Below are 19809 nucleotides of genomic sequence, written 5' to 3'. Positions count from 1 at the left end.
AATCTAGATGAGCGGATAAGACAAGTTATCAAAGAATACGGCGCGATCTTCCCCAAGCTCAATTTTTCTTCACCAAAAGTAAGCCCGTTGTATATAAATCCTTGTTCACATCAAACAGTTGACAGGACGCATCATGGGTGCTACCACCATCCTCGCCTCTCAAATGCACATCTCCATCGGACGTCTACATTCTATTAAAATCCTCGGACTTTGTATCGCACGATCTGAGTATAGATACGGTATTTGAGGGATGTCAATACGATCCCTCGAATCCACCATCGTATCAACTTGAGCTTGTCTTGCGGAAATGGTATCCTATAGATAGGAGCCGCGAGTTCAGGTGTTTCGTCCGTGAAGGCTGTTTCATAGGTACGTCCTGTTTTCCAATTCTTGCTCCGGCAAGTCACGACTACGCTCGTGCAGGGATATCACAGCGCGATACAAATTTCTACGATTTCATGAACGAACCCCAAACACAAAACAAGATCGCAGAGACGCTTCAGCGTTTTTGGAAGGAAAAGATCAAGTCTAAATGGCATGGGCAACAAGACTGTATGTGTCACATTGTCATTGTCGTACTTCATGCATTCATCACTCTTATGAAGACATCTTTGATGTGTTGATGACGCGTGATCTGTCTCGGGGACACGTCCTAGACTTCAACCCATACGCACCCCGAACGGATCCCCTCCTATTTACGTACGAAGAACTCTCGTCAGTCTTCACGCGTGGGTTGAGCGCACCCGAACTCCGTATCATCGACTCACCTTTACATCCGGTCGCATCGCGTAACGCACCAGCTTACCAGCACAACATGTTACCAGTCGAAGCCCTTGCGCTGAGCAGCGGTCGGGATATCAACGACTTCTCAGATTTGTGGAAGAAAGAGATTCAGCAGTCCATGGATGATGACGATCAATAGACGCATCTTTTGAAAGGTCGTTCATCAGATCTTACCCCGAACGGATCTTATGCTATTCACGTATGGAGAGCTTTTGTCAGACCTGAGCTTCGTATCATCGACTCACCTTCACATCCAGTCACAACACAACACACAAACTCACTAAACAACATGTTGCCAATCGAAGCCCCGCCCTCAGTGGCGGTCAAGACACCATCGAGTTCCAAGATCCACCGCAGAATGATATTTCAACCTCCATGAGTGTAGCTAGCGAATTCACTCATTTTGTCGTCCATTAGAATTATCATAATCGTAGGACTCTAATAATAATCCGCCAAACCCCCCTGCCCCAACGACGTGACGCCATCTATGTTATGGATCATAATATAGGAAATAGCCAAGCGGGCGATCTATAGGTATCTCTAACACTTTTAGATCTTGTCAATCTCAATACCAGAGTCACTAGCACTACCGTCAGTGAACGCAGGGCGAGTGGCAGCGAGACCAGAGGAATTCTTGTAAAAAAGAATGTTGCCTTCATCCTCGACGAACTAAACGATGTCTCAGAATATGTACCGGACTGAAGTAGAAGTATACTGACCTTGCACTCCTTGAAAACCCTGTAGACTTCCCCCCATCCACCCGGAGCACCCTCAAGCTGAATACCTGCTTGCTCAAGGCGCTTACGAAGAGCATCAGAAGCTTCCCAAGCGTTGTAGTGAGGGATCTTGCTGGAGACGTGATGAAGGACGTGGGTCTCAGAGATACCATGGGTAGCATGACCGCCAATCCAACCCATAATTGAGCCACAGCCACCAAGAAGCTTGCGGTCCAAGGTAGCTAAAGCACCACGAGGGAAAGTGAACTCAGAGGCACGGTAGTGAGGGAGAAGCGGGTCGGTATGTTGGAGGAACGTGATGAGGACAAGCCAGTGGTTGACCCAGAGGTAAGGCATCAAGTAGAGACGGAACACGTTCCAGAACCCATATGTATAGATGGCGCCGGTGATACCAGCGAGCCACAGCACGATTCCGATGTCAGACAGAATGATTGACTCGCGCTGGTGAGGTGCGAACATCACAGCATCAGGGTTGAAATCTACAAAATCAATCATTAAATTATTTTCTTTTCAACGAATCGTTACTCACGGTTGGTGCCTTTGGGGTAACGCTTCTGACCAGATGCATTGCGGATAAGGTACGCAGGCCAGCCGCCAAGCTAAAAACACCGTTAGTCGTAATCGCGCAGATCTCATCCAATTTGCCTAACCAAATAGGTAGCAGCGCCAATAGTCGCGCCAATAGGGGAGTCACCCAACGCTTCCTTCAGCTCCTTCATCACTTCATCCGAAACACTCGAACCAAGAATATCCTCCTTTGTCGGGTCGAATGCGGGCAAGCCAAGTTGCGAACGTGTCTTGGGGACAAAGACCTGATCCTGAGTCATATGACCAGTTGAAGCATGATGTTTCGCATGTGTGATCCTCCACGAATGGTATGGTACACCAAGCCTAAATAATTAAGGTACTGTCAGTCACGTGATGGGATGGAATAAAATTTAAGACCGCACGCGGAATGCAGGACCCAGCCAACGCTGTTGTTGACCAACTTAGACTCGGAAAATGCTTGGTGGCCGCACTCGTGAGCAATGACCCAAAGGCCAGTGGCAAAGAGACCCGTCCAGAAGGTGTACCCTGCCCAGAGAGACAACCGCGCAGCGGGATAGAGCAAGGGATGAGGGAGGGAAATGTATTCGGGGGAGATGAGAGTGTCTAGATAAGTTGCGGTTTTGTAGATACCCGAGATCACCACTAGGTCGTAAACACTAATCATCATGAAACGCGTCAGAGCCAGCTATCTTGTGCAAGTATTAACCTACATATATAATGATGACCGCAACGCTGAACGCTTGAAGCAGTGAGCGCTGAAAAAACCGACAGTAATAAGTATCTGGCCCCGGGATGCGTTTGAAAACGCGTGCAGACTCACGGAATAGCGCTCAACAGGTCCTTGATCGTGAGGTCGGGTATAACGCAGACATTCTGCCTTACGGTCGTAACGCCTTTCTCTGATCCGTCTGACATGATTGAAATCGCTGTAGCAGACTCCTGTCTAATCCGAGCTTCTACGGAAAAAAAGGAAGGGAGAAAGAGACAAAGGAAACCAGACGAAGTAGAGTGTTCGAGTCTATTTATTGGGGTAAAAGAATTGCTCCGGTGATAACCGAGGGCACACGTGGTTGAGTTACATCTCACTAACCAACTTGTCGGAAAACACACTACTTTTTATTGCAATGAACCATGCACGCTGCTCATGGTAAGGACGCAAGTGTTTAAGCCTCATTCATGACATATCGGAAATCATATTGACATGTTGCGATATTGGGGCAGGAGCAAATTACTATGTATGTATATATATCTTGTCGATACCCAAGACATGAGTGTGAGATTCAGGCAACAAGGCCGTGCGCGTGAGGCACAACAATCCACTAGAACACTTCAATCCCACTAATGAAAGAGGCCTGGTAAAAGCAAGTACTCCCTTCCAGAACTCTAATTTAACGCCTGTAGTCTCGCAGCTAGACCCTCCAAAAACGCGAATCCGTCCTTGGTGATAGTCCTGCCACTACTCTTGTTGGTAATGGCACCAAAGTCAGCCACGAGATTCGCAAGCACCCTATTACTCGATGCAGTCCCCACTTCTCGACGAAGCCTTGCAACTACGCCCAATTTCACGCACGCTGGTTGAGGGGCTTGGTTGTCCTCTCGATTAGCACTTCGTAAAGTTCGAAGCGGGTGTACGAATATCGAAGGATCTGCGAGCTGTTTGTACAGTGCATCCAGGAAGGCGAATCCTTCTTTGGTGAGCGTCCTTGAGCCCAATTGCAGGAATTTCGTGAACTCTTCCACGGCGACTGCAAGAGCAGCATTATCCGTCGAATCAAGGACCGAAAGCTTGAGTTTCTGCAGCTGACTGGCTTTCTTCGTTCGTACGGGAGTGCGGGGTGGAAGGGGTTGGCCATTTGGCTTCAATCTATCATCCTCGGAGCTGTCGCTTACGAATATGATTTGGCTAGGCTTTTTGGCGGTATCTTTTCGCGCAGGGGCAGGGACATTAGTTTGGTCCCCAAGTATTGGACGGGGCGGGTTGAGCTGGAGCTTAGCCAAGTCATTCAGGACGTTCTCCATCTCATCTGCATCAATCGTGGGCCGTGCAGGAACAGGCCGTGAGACTTGAGGTTGAACCTGAAGAAAACAATGAATAAACACAAACTCAGGCGCACTGACAAACCCTCGTACCTTGGGAGCTGGCGGTGGTGGCCAGATAAAGCGCTCGATGTCGGTGAAGCCACTGTCCTGTGCAAGCTCCTGGAACTCGTCCTTCCAGTGGTCGTAATCAGGACAGTCAAAGAACTTCAGCCGTCTGCAATACCGCAGGAACTCTTCGAACTCAGAAGGCAATCCTTTGCACAGGTCTTCAGGACGAGCACTCTTTTTCGCTCGCTTGATGCGATCGTGCGCCGCGTCGGTTTTCGGTACACCATTCCGTGTCCAAGAGAGTCCTCCAGGCGTAAGGAGATGTATGAACATCAATGCAGCGGCCTCGAGATCATCTCGCCTAGATGGTACTGCGAGAGTTTCAATAAGTAGCCGTTACACATAAATAAACTTAGGATGCTGACCTTTGCCTTTACAATGCACGTTGACAGACGTAAACCAGTAGTTTCCCAAGAAATCTCTCTTCTGCTTTGAGTCTGGAATATGCCGCCGGGTGTATGGATCGATATAGCGTTTAGAAAACCCGAAGTCGATCATATAGATGGTTTCTTCTTCAGGTGTCAACCCGATAGCACAATTCCCAAGTTGTATATCGCGATGCAAAACTTCGCGGTTATGCATGATCTGCAAGCGTGCGATCTGCACATTCGATCGATGTCAAAATTATACCATCGATCAGAAACCAGCGAGCAAACTCACCACCTGGATCGCAATAGAGCATACACTGCGCAGATCTATCCTCTGGTTCCCCCATTGTAAATTTTGTCGGTAGATACTCTCCAGACTCTTTCCGAGGAGACTTATAACCAGATAATGCCATTTTCCCTCTATACCGCTTGCCCATAACCGAGGCATACCCTCTCCTCCTTGCAGTAGAGGGTAGATGGCTTGCTCATAGCGATTTGTTGGGCACTCGTGGTCGACGTCTTGTACTTTGAGCGCAACGAGAGTGCCATCGTGAATATGACATGCCTTGAAGATAGAGCCTGGGATGATATGGTCTAGGTGAGGATTCACAGTGTTGAGTGGGCTCAGTACGTACCCGAATAGCCTGACCCAAGTCGGTCTTGCAGCCAGTAGTTGCCCATTCTGCGAGGAATAGTATCTGAGTTGTGTGCCATTATACCGGCTAACCACTGGTCTCAAGTTATAGAGGTATTGTTGGTAGCAGGGTTGAAGTGACGAGTGACCGACAGTGAAATTAAATGAGGGTTTTATGGCTGAATCTAACGTGGGTATTGAAGCAGCACAATACTAATATTGTGGACAGTGGGTCGATTCGGATTGTGAACGATAAGTTGATTCGGATTAGAGTGGTCGCTGGTGGTTGACGCGCCAATTGCCTGGAACGCGTCAGTCACGTGTCAGGTTGAAATGTACGGACCGGATGAGGAACACCCCTTTCGGTCCGAACCCCAGGTGTAGAATCTGTTCGCATTTTCCTCACATTTTTAGTCACAACACGATCATCAATGGCACAAAACGGAGTCGTTTTTTTTGTAATACTACAGTAGTTATACATTTCGAATGCACGAAAAACATTTGGTTAATGATTCAAACTTGCCCCGCCGCCATCTTCGCAGTCAAGTCTGCGGCAGCTTGCAACGCACGGGGTGTGTCGTACTTGTCCATGATTACTTCGACCAACTGTATCTTCCCCGCATTGGCGAATTCGTCATCGTCGAGAAGCTTGTTGAGCTCTGACTTGCTGCGGACCATGTACGACTTTGACATCTTGCCCTCCATATCACCGAGAGTAGTGAGGAGCGAAGTCCATTTCCTGAGGGAATGTTTAAGCAAAACACAAATTAAGAGAGCAACAGGTATCTTACCAGTCTGCAATGTCGTTGTACTTCCTGTAGTAATTCGTGAGCTGTCATGTAAGGTGGTCTGTCTTATTAGTGACCACTCACCTATCTAGGCCGTGCAAGTGCCTCTCGATGTTGTAGCCCTTGTTGTTCAGCACGAAGATTATTGGCGTCAACTTGTGACGGGTCATGGTTGAAATCTCTTGCACAGTCAGTTGCCTGCCACACAAGATATTCAAGTAAAATTCAAGCACAATGGACGAACTACGTACATGCTACCATCGCCAGTGAATAGTATGGTGCGCCCAAGACATTTGTCGCGGCCCGCGAGCGCTGCACCGAGTGTACAAGCTACAGCCATTTCCGTCAGATGCGGGTCCAGTAAAAACTTCGCAATATTTACCGGTTGCCCATCCAATGCTTCCATACAAGATTTGGCTGACGAAAACGGACTTGTCGGGCATTGGAACGTCCAAAACTCCAAAGTTTGAAGTGCCTAGATGTATGGTTCGCTCTATATTTTGAAGGAGAATAGATGAGTTTCGACTCACCAGTCTCAGCAACGATGATATCCTGCTTCCGGAAGAATTTGCCCACCCGAGGCCAGAAATAGGCATGCGAAATCTTGTCGTCACTTTCCTTTGGAACATCTAGCTTATAGTGCGGAACAGGGATTCGTGATGCGCCCTCCTGATATTTACTCAGCCTCTCCGTGAGCTTCGGGAGAAGCGACTTCATTCCTATACCCGGGAATTTTGCGTGGCGAACAAGTGTATGGTCGGAGTGTAGCTGCAAAAATCACCTAAGCGTCGAAAACTGGGGTGTCACGGAAAATTACCTCGATAGTGTGCGTCGCAGGAATATGATACGTGAACATTCCAGTATTAAAATCTGACTTCAACGCGCCAATCGAGAGGATAAGGTTTGCGTTTTCGACCCTCTCCTTGATGGACGGATCCGTGACTGAACCGATGTAAATCTATAGAAGCGTCAGAGTGGTCTTGAGCGAAAACAGGGGTAAAAACTCACACCGCCGTATCGTTCATGCTCCTCGCTCACTGCCGTCTTGCCCATTGGTGCTGCGTATACAGGAAAGCGTGTTTTCACGAGAAGGTCGTCGACTTCCTGGCGCAAGTCGTGGCGAATAGCGCAAGCATCGACGAGGACAACGACGTCTTGTTTAGCATCATCCACGAGCTCCATAATCTCGTCGAGAACATAGCTCTCGACATTTGGGTCATTAGGAGGAGGGGCTCGTGAAAGCTCGACCTTCAAGCGCTTTGCAGAGATTTTTTCGGAAGTGAGGTCCATTGGAATAGTGAGGTAAACGGGACGAGCCTGCGGGACATTCACTGCTTGAATGGGTGGAAGCGGATAATCAGGACTTACATTAGTAATGCACTCGGTGAGGATTCGATCGATTTCGACCGCAGCTTGTGCTTTATTCATAAGTATAGCCTGAGCAATGGTGACATTTTCCGCAGCTTTCGTATATACGTCGAATCTGGTGAAGGTGAGATACTGAATCAACAAGGAAGAGGAGAAATACATACTTTCCATTGCCAAGTGTGTGGTGGAGCATGGGCTTGTTCTTCAACTGCGTAGTGCTAGGCACTCCGACGATATGAAGGACAGGGACCATTTCAGAGAACGCTGATTGATCTGTGAGTAATCCCTCGCAAAAACGGCGAGCAATAATTACCGCCTGCAACTCCGTTGATGGCACTCAATTCGCCAACGCCGAACCTGTAAATTGTTGAGGTCACTGGTAGATAATGCTTATCGACTACCGAACATACGTTGTTACAACTACGCCTATGCTGTGCTCTTTGACGCGGGCATATCCATCAGCTGCGTAAGCTGCGTTCAACTCGTTGCTATAATGGTGTAAGATAGCGTGTAGCCAACATGATGAACTAATTACCAGGTTCCGATCCATTCGATTGTGGGATGGTCTTCAATGTAGTCCTAAGGATTGAAATGTGGAATATCAGTGTTTGCGCTGTTCCTATGCGCAATAATTTACCAGGAAAGCTACACAAGATCGTCAGTATACATAAGTTGTCGATGATTAAAGAAACCATACGCATGTTGAAATCCCCCGGTACTCCGAAAATGGACTGTGTGCGAGAAATGGGCGTTGGGCTCCATGAATATGATTAATCGGACGCATACCTTCACGTTGAGCTGTTCCAATCTCTTCAAAATGTACTCAGAGACGGTGATGAGCTCATCGTCTTCGGCATGGTATTGTACTTTCAAGGTTTGAAGCTCGTGCTGAAGTCGATTGACTTCAGCATGGAGTTGACTAGCTGCAGTGTCCATGGTTGTAGTTAGATGTCAGGAGAAAGGGGGTAGTGAGATTGATGTGTCGAGAGAGAGCGTTTATATACGGGAACGACGTCATAGGGGTATCTCGCCCCGATAAGGAGGCTGGGCGCACGACGGCGATCGTGAGACATATATGATATAGGCGATGCCTTATGTAAGCCGTATCTAGGCTTCTGATGTCGTATAATTGATGGCCTGGCCATAATAATCGATATCGACCAATTGCAAGGGCCTCCTCCAAACCCATGACAGATCTCGCAAGTCCAAACAGGCCCGCATAATCCTCATTCAGTGCTTAGGATACATCTCCGTCCATTCATCATCCAGAACTCCCATATAGATAATATCTTCCCAATGTCCATCCACCCAATTTCCCCGTCGTTTTCTTCCTTCCACCTTAAAACCTCTGAGGAAAAAAGTCAAAACCTGCCTGCGTCATAAATTTATTAGTTACTCACAGTTTGGCATAAACCGCTCGTGCTCTGGCATTGCCTTCTGTAACATCCAAAGAGATGCGCTGCAAGCCGAAATATCTGAACGCATGGTTTACAGTGAAGCGCGTGGCTTCCGTTCCATATCCCTTCCCCCAGAACTCAGAGGCAATGGTTATACCCAAGCGTGCATCCCGGTTCTTCGCCTCCAATAAATTGATGCAACAGAAACCGATAAAATTCAAGGACTCCTTGTGTACCAAAGAAAACCAGAGCGCTGAGCCCTCGGCAAAAGTCTTCATATACTCCTTGTACTTTGAGGAAGGCGCAGGCGCGATAGCTGAGAATGTCTGGGTGCGTTGGACGAGGGGGTCGTTCCGCAGAGCAAGAATTTCCCCTAGATCATTATCTTGGAATCCGCGGAGGATGAGGTTCTCCGTGGTAAACATACTCGATAGAACAAGTTACGCGATGTCGAAGGGGGATGCAGCAGAGAGCAGTAAGCGCTGAGAAAGCGGTGACGGTAGAGCCTTTCATGACCATAATCGACTAATTAATCGAAACAACTCGATATTTGACTCGATTGCGGCGATACTGGCCAGTGGCATGTTGACGCGACACAACTGCACAAGTCCTGTCACCTGAGCCCGTTCTCGGTGTTTGCCGATTACCCGCGCACCTGGTACTAGTTTGAATGCCATTGGTTGCAACAAAGTTGCAGCGACCAAAATTTGGGACATCCATGCCATCCTAAATGAAGCTGGGCTCGAAGACCTACTGTTCCCAGTTAGAAACTCGTTCATGAAATAATAAATGTATGTGACGTGCCATTTCTTGAACTTTTCGAACTTTTCAACATCAACATGAGAGTGATTCCATAGCGCAACGCCCAGTCAAGCTCAGGGAAGCACATTGACTACCACCAGGCCTCTTCGATGGCGCGCGAGACGGTGTCCATGTGAGCCATTAGCGTTTTTGAATGTCTCTTGTTCTCACCTCTGTACTCAGTCCTCAGCTACGCACGGTATTCATCATCGTTCTGCTGAACATCACCATCGCCGTGCTCGCACACCCTCTTCGGGCCATCTAGTTACCATCCTCGATCGCCTTCCCTTCCTTTTTTGTCTCTCTCACTCTAACACCGACTAGGCAACCGAACTCCAGTTACACCCTAAGGCCAGGTATCTTTTGTCTTCATGGTCCTCATGTTGTTGGAGTAGCTGCAGCTTGGGACAAAATAGGTATGTTTTTCTCGTGTGCGTTCCGATCACTGTGGTTCAATGATGTCCCTGCATTGGCTGTTGTTTCGCGGCCGGAATGAGAACGTTCACACACTCAAGCTGTTAGTACTGCCACACTAGGTGCAACGCCTACGCAGTCACAACCCATCCCATAGTGGGCTTATGTCGTACTTTTTCTTGTACATCTCATCCACTGGCGAAACTAACACAGCAGCATCAGCAAGACTAATCCCAAGGCCAAGTACAGGCTCAGGCGCCATCATCGCGCTACTAGTCCCACGCCAGGTGCAGCAACCGGATGGTCATGGGCCCTTCCACTACGGGCCCGCTTCATGCTTTTCTCTGCTATGTATCTCCCTCGCATGCCGTTGGTCGCTGTTGATCGAACACCAGGTTTGTGAGCCGTGATTCTCATAAGAAAATTCAGTCTGTCGCATGATATCGACGTAGACGAAGCAGGCAGTAAAACCCCTACAAGTTATTGCAATTACCGCGACTACGGTAATAAAAGTATGTATCGTGTCCTTGCACGTTTCTTCACCAGGCGAGAAAGGGTGATACAAAATTCCGGGTCTTCACACTATGCGAACTAGTTAGCTGAATCATACTCAGTATTTCTGGTTTACACGGTGTGAGTTCTCATATAGATGATACATGGGTGTATGCTGATATAACAGCCACATGACGGCCATAGATACCTAGGACACCAAACGTCCTGAGGATGGAGGAAAGTTGATGGAACAGCATCGCACCACCAACCTTCTCCTTCTACGGGAATGCATGTGAGTTTGAACTGCAGTCCGAAGAGCAATTGACCGAAATATGATACGAGAAACTTGTGTTCGATGGATACGACTGAGTGAATATGGTGATATATATCACAAACTATCCTTTGATACTCGGGTGGAGAGTGTTATATACTGGATGATAGCGACGAGTCGCGGCCTCGGGCTCATCTGCCATGTAGACTATGGAACAACAGGTAGGGGAGTTCAGCAGGAAGCTCTGACATGAATGAACGAAAGAGTGCGGGGAGAGCATTGCTAATGCCATAAGGTGCCTGCTCGATCTTTACTTTTAAGGTTACGGCAAGTTGATAAGGTCTCTAACACATGTTGAGGGAGAGCTGGCAGCTGACCAGCACCAACCGGTCGACCGGTCTGCACATGGCTGATCGGAAGGATGTACTCAAAAGCGAAGTTCCTTTCTGGGTGAGTGGTAGTAGGAGTGGTCCCAGCGTCCTGGCACATCACGACCATTCTAAACCATCAACTGTCATAGATTCTGCAACGTGCCTCAGAAGAACACCAGGAAGAATCGCGCATACCGTACTCATGCACCTTCTTCGGGGGGTCCGAATCCAATTATCCTCGGCCGCCTTTCGTCGCTTGCTCGTCGCTCTCACCCTAACACCAATGAAGCAATGGAGCTCCAGCGACAGCCAAGGTGAACTATTTTTCTCCTCTTGGTCCTCATGTTGCTAGAGTCAACTGCAGCACGGGACAAGGTATGGTTTTCTTCCCGTGCGCTTCCAATCACTGCGGCTCAGTGATTGTTCTGCAGCTATTAGCTGTTGCTTCGAAACTGGAATGAGAACGTCCATACCCTCAGCCTGCTGGTACTATCATACCAGTGACCAAGACATACTTATTCTCTGCTGTGCATCTCTTCCACCTGCGAAACAAACACAACAGTAACAGCAAGGCCATTCACAAGGTCAAGCTCACGTCCATGCATCATTCGAAACTTGGTCTGCTGCTATATCGATGCCCACGACACCTCCAGCTCCTGTGACGTGTTCTGCTAAACCAAGAACAGTAACCACGGGGCCACGGCCTCTTCCATCGCGAGCTTATTTCGTCCTTTTTCTCTGCAGTGTCTCCCTCCCATCAGTAACACTACAGCACGGTGAGCTAAATCCCGGCACGAAGACTACCAATAGTTCTTCGTACGTGAATAGGACGGAGTCCGTTCAGCATGCATATAGGTCGAAATCGAGGAAGTATCCCCGAGACAGATCACGCGTCATCAACACATCAAAAAATGTCTTCATACGTGAGATGAGCGTAGGAATGAGGCCAAAGACAATGTGATACATACGGTCTTGTTGTCCATGCGATTTGGACTTGATCTTTTTCTTCCAAAAACGCTGAAGCGTACTTGTTGTGTTTGAGGCTCGTTCATGAATTTGTAGAAATTCGTGTTGATGCCTGCATGGCATAAGTGCCACCGTCATCGTCTTATTTGACCTAGGATTGGAGGATTGATGCATGCCTATGAAATGACCTTCCAAACGAAACTCCTGGACTCGCGGCACCTGTCCATGGGATACCATTTTCGCAAGACATGTTTAAGTTGATATGATGGTAGATTCGATGGATCACATTGACGTCCCTCAAAGACCGTGTCGATACTCAGGTCATGCGATACGACATCTGATGGAGAAGGATGTGCATTTGAGAGGGGGGTATGGTGGCAACACTCATGATACATTCTATTGGCTGTTCGATATGAACACGTACCTCATTTGAAAATGAAAGTCCACCCTAGAAATAGACGCTGTTCCATAACCTGCAGACGTGTTAAGAGAGTCGATGTCATCAAATTCGAAGGTAGACGAGATGAAACGTGCAGTAGGTAGGGAGTGCAGCACCCCGTCGAATGTTAGCTATAACTATCAAACATAGTCCTGACATATAGGAAGATGGACATAGCACCGGCCAGACGCGAGCGCTTGATCTACACAGCAATAAGCTGTGGAGCGAACACGAGGATGACGCATGGGACGCACCTTGCAAAACGCTTGAACAAACGGGTGTCCAACTTCCTCAACTACCAACCAGACACCCTGGGAGTCTGATCGCTGGTCTTGCTCGTAAGTGATACTCTAGGTTTTTCTGCAGGATACAACTGACGACACGCTTACCAGCAACTTCGGATACCCACAAAGATCTCTTGCAAATTTTAATTTCTCAAATAACGGCGCAGCACCTCCTCCATAGACAGTCCCGAAGTAAGCTTCTGGGTAAGGATTGGATCCTGTAAGGCTGTCTTAGCAGTGGCTTGTGTGCTCTGACAAGAATTAAAGTGAAAAAAACAGGTTCCTGGACCCACCAGAAATTATTGCTGTTGCCGGATCCCGCCTCTCTCGCATACATAGTCCCCAATTTGCCATAGTTGAAATACCGAGCGCCGATCATGTCTTCCTCTACCAGCAAGACGCCAGCGATCATGCCACGTCAGACAATGAAAGGTCATACCGACTGGGTAAATGATATTGTATATCTACACGGTGGATGTCACATCATCACATGTTCGACGGACGGCTCACTCCGGCTATGGGACTTGGAGAGCGGCACACAGGTGGAAGAGGACTGGGAAGATGAAGAGGATAGCGCAGGAGTGCGGTCCATGGCATTGTCTCCAAATGGCAAGACAGTTGCAAGTGGATGCGACGACGGAAAAGTGAGATTGTGGAACGTCGAGACGAGGGAGGTCGTCGCGAAATGGATAGGACATACCGATCTTGTGGGTGCATTGTGCTGGAGTGCAGATGGCAGTCGAGTAGCGAGCGGATCCTGGGATGGGACGGCAAGAACCTGGGATGTCGAGAGCGGCGAAACTGTCCTGACAATCGAAACCGGACACCAGTGGGTGAACACGGTGATATACTCGCTCGATGCAACAAAAATCGCAATGGGCGGACGCAACGAGGATGGGATCAAAATCTGGAACACCATGCCAGCCGAACTGTTGAGCACGCTCAAACACAATCATCCTGTTTGGAGTTTGGTATGGACGTTGGATGGAAAGAAACTTATCTCCGGTTCATACGGCCCGATTAGGATATTTGACACAACCACTTGGGAGGAGGTCGCTATCCTGGAGGGTCACACAACCCATATCAATGCCATCACCTTGTCTCAAAGTGAACGCCTACTTGTAAGTGCATCATATGGAAAAACGGCGCGTCTATGGAATCTCGACACCAACCTCCCAATCGAACCACCCTTCCAGCACGAAGATGCATTGTGGTGTGCAGCCCTTTCTGCTGATGGAAAACTGTTAGTCACTGGTTGCGAAAACAAAAACGCGTACACATGGGACATTCATACCATCCTCAAAGAAACTGGCCTTGAAGACCTCCTCCAACCTTTATCTAAGGCAAATTACATGATTCTTCAGTCAAAACTATGCTGATCTCCCACTCGCAGGCTACAGCTCAAGAGTCATTAATGGACGTACGTAATTTGTTTCTCAACCTTCCCAGTGGTTACAACCTTGATTTTCTATGTAGGCGGATGCTACGCAGGCAGAAGATGATGACCTTTCGCCAGACTTTTTCAATGCCGTGACAGGTGGTGCTCATGTGTGTCATCAGCATTTTTAATTGGTTCCTGGTCTGGCCTCTTGATCTCAGCCCTCCCGAACGTACGGTAACTATCACCGTTCCTCTTCCCGCCGTCCCCGTAATCTCGCACCCTCTTTGGGGAGCGCGAGCGCGCTCTTTGGTCGCCTTTGGTCGCCTTTCCACCGCTCTCACCAGAATGTCAATGATGCGACCGAACTCCAGCAACGCCCAAGGCGGTCCATCTTCTCTCGTGGTCCTCGTATCGTCAAAGTTGCTGCAGTCCGTGACAGGGAGGTATGTCTCTACTCGATCACAATCGGCGTGGTCTAATGATTTTTATCCAGGTCATATTTACTGCTCCGCCGCCACCACAAAAAACACAGCAGCAAACCCAATCGCACGCCCAGAGTTCGTCCACGACACAGCCTGCTCCAGGTACTGCTGATCCTGCTACACTACATCCAAGATATGCGCATCCACTACCCGTCCGATTGTTGGCTCATTTCGTGCTTTTTCTCTGCTGCGCATCTCCTCAACATGCCAATGGAGGTGCACAACAGGAAGGCCAACCACAAGGTCAAGCCTAGGGTCAGGTATCATCGTCGCAGATCCAGCATGCTGCCCCCTCGACATCCACGACCCCTCCTGCTCCTGCTCCTGCTCCTGCTCCTACTACCGCATCAGGTGCAGCGACCGTGCAGTCACGACCTCTTCCATTGCGAGCTCGCTTCGTGCTGTTTCTTTGCTGTGCATCTCCCCCGCACGCCGATAATCATTAATATAGGTACACAACTATTTTTTAGTTCTTCTGTGCTCGTATCTCTTTCTTCACATCACGGTGATAATGGTTTGTTTTTCTGCACAACCCATTCTCCGTCCAGATCTTCATTTAATAATTCAATCGAACGCTCAACACTGGCTCAATACACCCCGACAATGAACCTCTTTAAATCCACGAAACAGATCAAGAAAAGACCATGATTTCAGTTCACTGGGGAATGAGCGCTTAAGCGCGTATGGACTGCTTGCTGAATAATATGATTGAGTTCAGGACTTGGTGAGAATCAATCTCTTGGTAGGAGATCGACATTGTGGTGATCCTTAAACTTCGCAGGACAGGGGAAACGCGTACTAGTAGGTTGTCACGGTCGAAGCGATCATGCGGTAATGTGACAATTTTTTACCTGAAATTCGGCTGAGAAGACAAGAATGCTCTTTAACTTGCATTTGGTGACATATATGAGGGCCCATCAGCGTCCAACCACGTGCAACTCCATCAAAAATAGTGAAACGACAGAACTCACTGGATGGTAAGCGATGGCCATCGAAAAAGGGGATGAGCAAGCGCGTATGTAGATCTGGATCGATACGCATACGGTCAAATGGTGACGAGACAAGCCAACGAAGTTTTCAACATCATGAACATACCGCAATTCAACCTGGACGCGACTCGGTGTAATATTTGAACGGCCATCAGTATTCAACAACACCTCAAAGTGCGACTCCACAAAAATGGTGAAATGACGGCACTCACTGGATGGTAAGCGGTTATGGAATCAGAAAAACAATGTTAGATGATGGAAAAAGCAATGAAGCGCCATTTTTATAAAAGATATGCATGCGTGTGGACTATCATTTCATCTTTGCAGCTAGTTATTTTTGCCTCCTAGTAGTATCGTGAAGCTGCCTCGATTGTACTCCTGAGAAGTCGCGAGAAACGTGCGAATCCTGGCTACAGATCCTGGTACTATACGAAGGGCATTCTACTACTCATCCCATCAGCATCCATTCCTCGGGCACCTGGTAGAAGTCCGTGCATCTTGACTCTAACCTGATCGTGCCCTGCCCCTAACCAGTGCACGTGCACATCCTCCCAACCGCATTTTCTGTATGACATGCATGCATGTTGTCCGGCTAGCAGTACGTTGGTCTCGCGGCGTCCTGCTATATGATCTGCCCAGAGGCATGGGCGGTGGCATGATATGTCTATGCAAGAGGGTGGCTATAGGACCTTTGCACGGCGTGCTACCCAGACATTCAGATCCGATGTCTGTGAAGACGCGCGGACTGTGGATGATGTAGTGCTGGAGAAGTCCCATAGACTTGTCAGACTCATTGTCATGAGGTGGTCTTCCGACACAAGCTGGACCACCGGAAAAAAATCGAGTGTTTTTGGTTCTGCTCACAAAAGTCTAATCAGGCGAACAAGAATGTATAACGCAGTCGATCGAACGAAGCACTTTGGCGTGGTCTGCGAGTGAACGCGTTTGAACGAACGAAATGATATTTCACAGACCGTACATGAGGGTCGCACAACACGACTAAGATGCATTGAGCGCGAGAATTTAGTGGAGACTAAATGCAAACGAGATGAAAGCGAGACGAGAGACGCTTGTATCAATTTCAAAACGCCTCAGTTACACGTCCGCTCGCTTAGCAAGCCTTTGTTTGAGAAAGCTCAAACTGTAAGTCAGTACTGCAGTCTGCCGCTTGGTAACATGAACGTCCGATACTGTAATCCGCATTCGGAGGGGCAGACAGCTTTCCATAACTAAGAGCTTTGCCTTTACATCAAGTGCTGGCAAAATCCAACCTCGTGCTACCCTACGCGGATCATCTATGGAAACAATGTCGATGCCAGGGCTCAAACCCATTATCTTCTATAATATTCCTAGCATCATGCAGAGTAAATCATGGTCTCCAAATACGATGAAAACAAGGCATGTTACCCGTCTCAGGAGTTCTGCTTGACATATTGTCTCACCTTCAAGGGTTCACCCTTCCAGACCGTCTGGCTCAAGTTCCCGGAGATCAAGCTATTCTACGAGTAGTAATATCTTGTAGAATGATATAAGCACGAGCGTTGGTGGGGCACACCTTGCAAATGGAAAACAGATGCGTAATCAGAAGCCAAGTGAGAGAGTGATATTGGCATCTTGTTTAGAAAGCACGTATCATGATGTTGGCGCGATTCTTCACCTGCCAGGAAGAAAAAGTGACCAAAACTTCCCAGTCCATGCACCGGATCAGCGAACCAACAGCAGTGGTTGAAAACCAATGCTATTGGTTTGCAGATTCGTATAAATGATTCGTGGGGGCATGTTGATATAGCGGCCACTGGTCGGTCATGGGGACCTCGAGCGCCGAAGGATCCGAAGATGGAGGAAAGTTAATGGAACAGCATCGCACCACTGACTTTTGTCGTCTCGAGTGTTCTAAGAGAACAGTATCCCGTGGAAAAATATGCAGGCGCATCATAAGTTGGAACAGCGCGGTTCGCAGACCCTCCAGCTTGGGAGAAGAGCAATTGCTTCACTGACCAAGATGTGACATGAACATCTCGTATTCGATCTGACGAGGTGAATATGGCGATATATAACAACCTCTCGCCTGTCCTAGATCGAAATGTAATGTTACACATCGCGTAATGACCACGAGTCCCGAATGTAGGCTGTGGAACAATATATAGGGAGGTTAGCAGGAAGGTCTGATATGAATGGACGAAACAGCATGATGAGGAAATCGCTAATGCCAAAATGGTTTGCTCGTGCTTGCCTTTAAGGTCACGGAAATTTGATAAAGCTTCAACACGTGTTGAGGAAAAGCTGGCAGCCGATCAGCACCGACCGGTCAACCGATCTGGACATGGCTGATTGGGATAGTGTAGCTAGAACCGAAGTTCCCGGTTACTGGGTGAACGGCAGTAGGAGGGTAGACAGTTTACCCAATATCCCGGCACATCACGGCCATTCTTAACCATCGACTGCCATCGATTATGCGGCCTGCCTCAGAAGAACACCGGGAGCGATGCCACATGTTGATAGGTACCCAGCCAGCGCAGGGTTTCATAATCTACGAATTTCAGTAAGCATTCGAGGGTACCATCCTCGATTGAGCTCGCGCACCTCCGTCATGATCAACCTTCCATCTCTTCTATCTTGCATCAATATCACTAGGACTATTGATGTGGATAATCGCTCACCTACTACCAGCTTCTCAGTCAAAAGTGGATTCCTGCTGGTCGGACGTTAGGGCCGAGTTCAAGTTGAAACCGTGACGTTGATTAGTGTGATGACATAATATTCAGAACGCATCCTCCACCGAACTTCCGCAACCCTCAACGCCTTCGGGGACCGGGGTTACATCCTTGTGTGATTTTCGCTCGCCTGTCCTCACTCATTCACCGCTCTCCATCTGAAAATGATCCATCAAACGAACTTCAGCAACCCTCCACTCCTTCACGGTTAGATTTACATGCGCTCCCCGCTAGCTTGTCCTCACATTGGCCACACTCTCCACTCAACACCATCGGAGAAATCGAACCTCACCCCACAACGCCTTCAGTTTCACGTCCGGATGTGCTCATTGGTCTCCTGTCCTCGCTCTTCCGCTCTCAACCTCACCAATGAAGAAATTGAACTCTCGCAATGTCCAAGGCGTCCTCGTGTTGTCGAAGTGGCTGCAGTGCGGGACAGGGAGGTATGGCCTTCTCAAGTGTGTCCATTTCTGGTGCCTGATGATTTTCATACAGGCATTGTATGTTGCTCCGCAGCCGCGACCCTCATCCACACACTCAATCTAACGGTACTGCAACGCTTGCACAGTCGCGACCCGTCCCATGGTGGGCTCATGTCGTGCTTTTTCTTTGCTGTGTATCTCCCCAGCACACCAATGGCAATACAAAACCAACACAGCAGCAGCAACAGCAATGCCAGCCACAAGGCCCAGCCCAGCCTGAGGCATCATTGTCGCAGACTCAGTCTGCTGCCGCCTCGACGTCCGTGGCACCTCCTGCTCCTGCGACTAGCCCTACTCCACCAAATGCCTGCAAACATGCAGTCACGACCCCTTCTATCGCGGTTCGCCTTGTGCTTTTCCTTTGTTGTACGTCTCCCCCACATGCCGATGGTCATTAACGCAGCATGTGTACAACTATCTTATAAATGTATCTAGTTCTTTTGTACACTATTTTCTCTTTACCGAGGTCATTTTCTAATTCATTAATGCCATGTCATCCAGTTATGGATGCATTCACTTTTTGCGACCTCCTCAACCTTGATTGTCCTTCTGGCAAGTTGTTGCTAGAAAGGTGTCATGACTGCAAATTACTGATGCTGCACGAGGAACCTCTCGTCTACCGGTCGCCCCACCAGCATCCATTCCTCAGGTACCCCTGGCAGCAAGTTTGTGCATCTTAACTTAGATCTGATCGTTCCTTGCGCCTAACTGCACGTGCACACCCATCCTAATCACAACTGCATTCCTTGTATGTTGCCCCCGACTGGTAGGATTGCAAATGACACGCTCGCCGGTTCCGTTCTGATTTCCCGCCGTCATCTACCTGGAATGCATAGGTGGCATGACGTGTCTGTGTCAGAGTGTTGCCGTGCGACCTTTGTGCGGCGCATTGATCTGCTGTTTGTGCTACGACCGGCCGTTTTACTTCTCTATGCAAACTTTGCTAAAGAT

At 48.5% G+C, this 19809-nt stretch overlaps 3 protein-coding genes across 3 annotated transcripts; 1 reads left to right on the top strand and 2 right to left on the bottom strand.

Annotated features, from left to right (window-relative positions):
- Nucleotides 1-8605: 8605 nt before the first annotated feature.
- On the bottom strand, nucleotides 8606-9050 carry BJ212DRAFT_1450675 (acyl-CoA N-acyltransferase; the record flags this gene model as incomplete). The annotated part of the gene is made up of 2 exons (XM_041338815.1): nucleotides 8606-8723; nucleotides 8776-9050. 2 exons carry the CDS (start codon nucleotides 9048-9050, stop codon nucleotides 8606-8608), a joined length of 393 nt encoding a protein of 130 aa, XP_041185304.1.
- Nucleotides 9051-16793: 7743 nt separating this feature from the next.
- On the bottom strand, nucleotides 16794-17113 carry BJ212DRAFT_1409370 (uncharacterized protein; the record flags this gene model as incomplete). Its single annotated transcript, XM_041337460.1, has 2 exons — nucleotides 17093-17113; nucleotides 16794-17060 (listed from the first exon to the last, which is right to left on the bottom strand). A coding segment is annotated over exon 2 (196 nt), but the record flags the coding sequence as incomplete, so codon positions are not given.
- Nucleotides 17114-19170: 2057 nt separating this feature from the next.
- BJ212DRAFT_1409361 (uncharacterized protein) lies at nucleotides 19171-19550 on the top strand (the record flags this gene model as incomplete). Its single annotated transcript, XM_041337459.1, has 2 exons — nucleotides 19171-19410; nucleotides 19494-19550. Coding segments are annotated over exons 1-2 (172 nt in total), but the record flags the coding sequence as incomplete, so codon positions are not given.
- Nucleotides 19551-19809: the final 259 nt, after the last annotated feature.

Source organism: Suillus subaureus (genome assembly GCF_016647635.1).
Source record: "Suillus subaureus strain MN1 chromosome Unknown BJ212scaffold_285, whole genome shotgun sequence".
In the NCBI taxonomy this organism is placed as follows: Eukaryota; Fungi; Basidiomycota; class Agaricomycetes; order Boletales; family Suillaceae; genus Suillus; species Suillus subaureus.
This window is presented reverse-complemented; position numbering and strand designations above follow the sequence as displayed.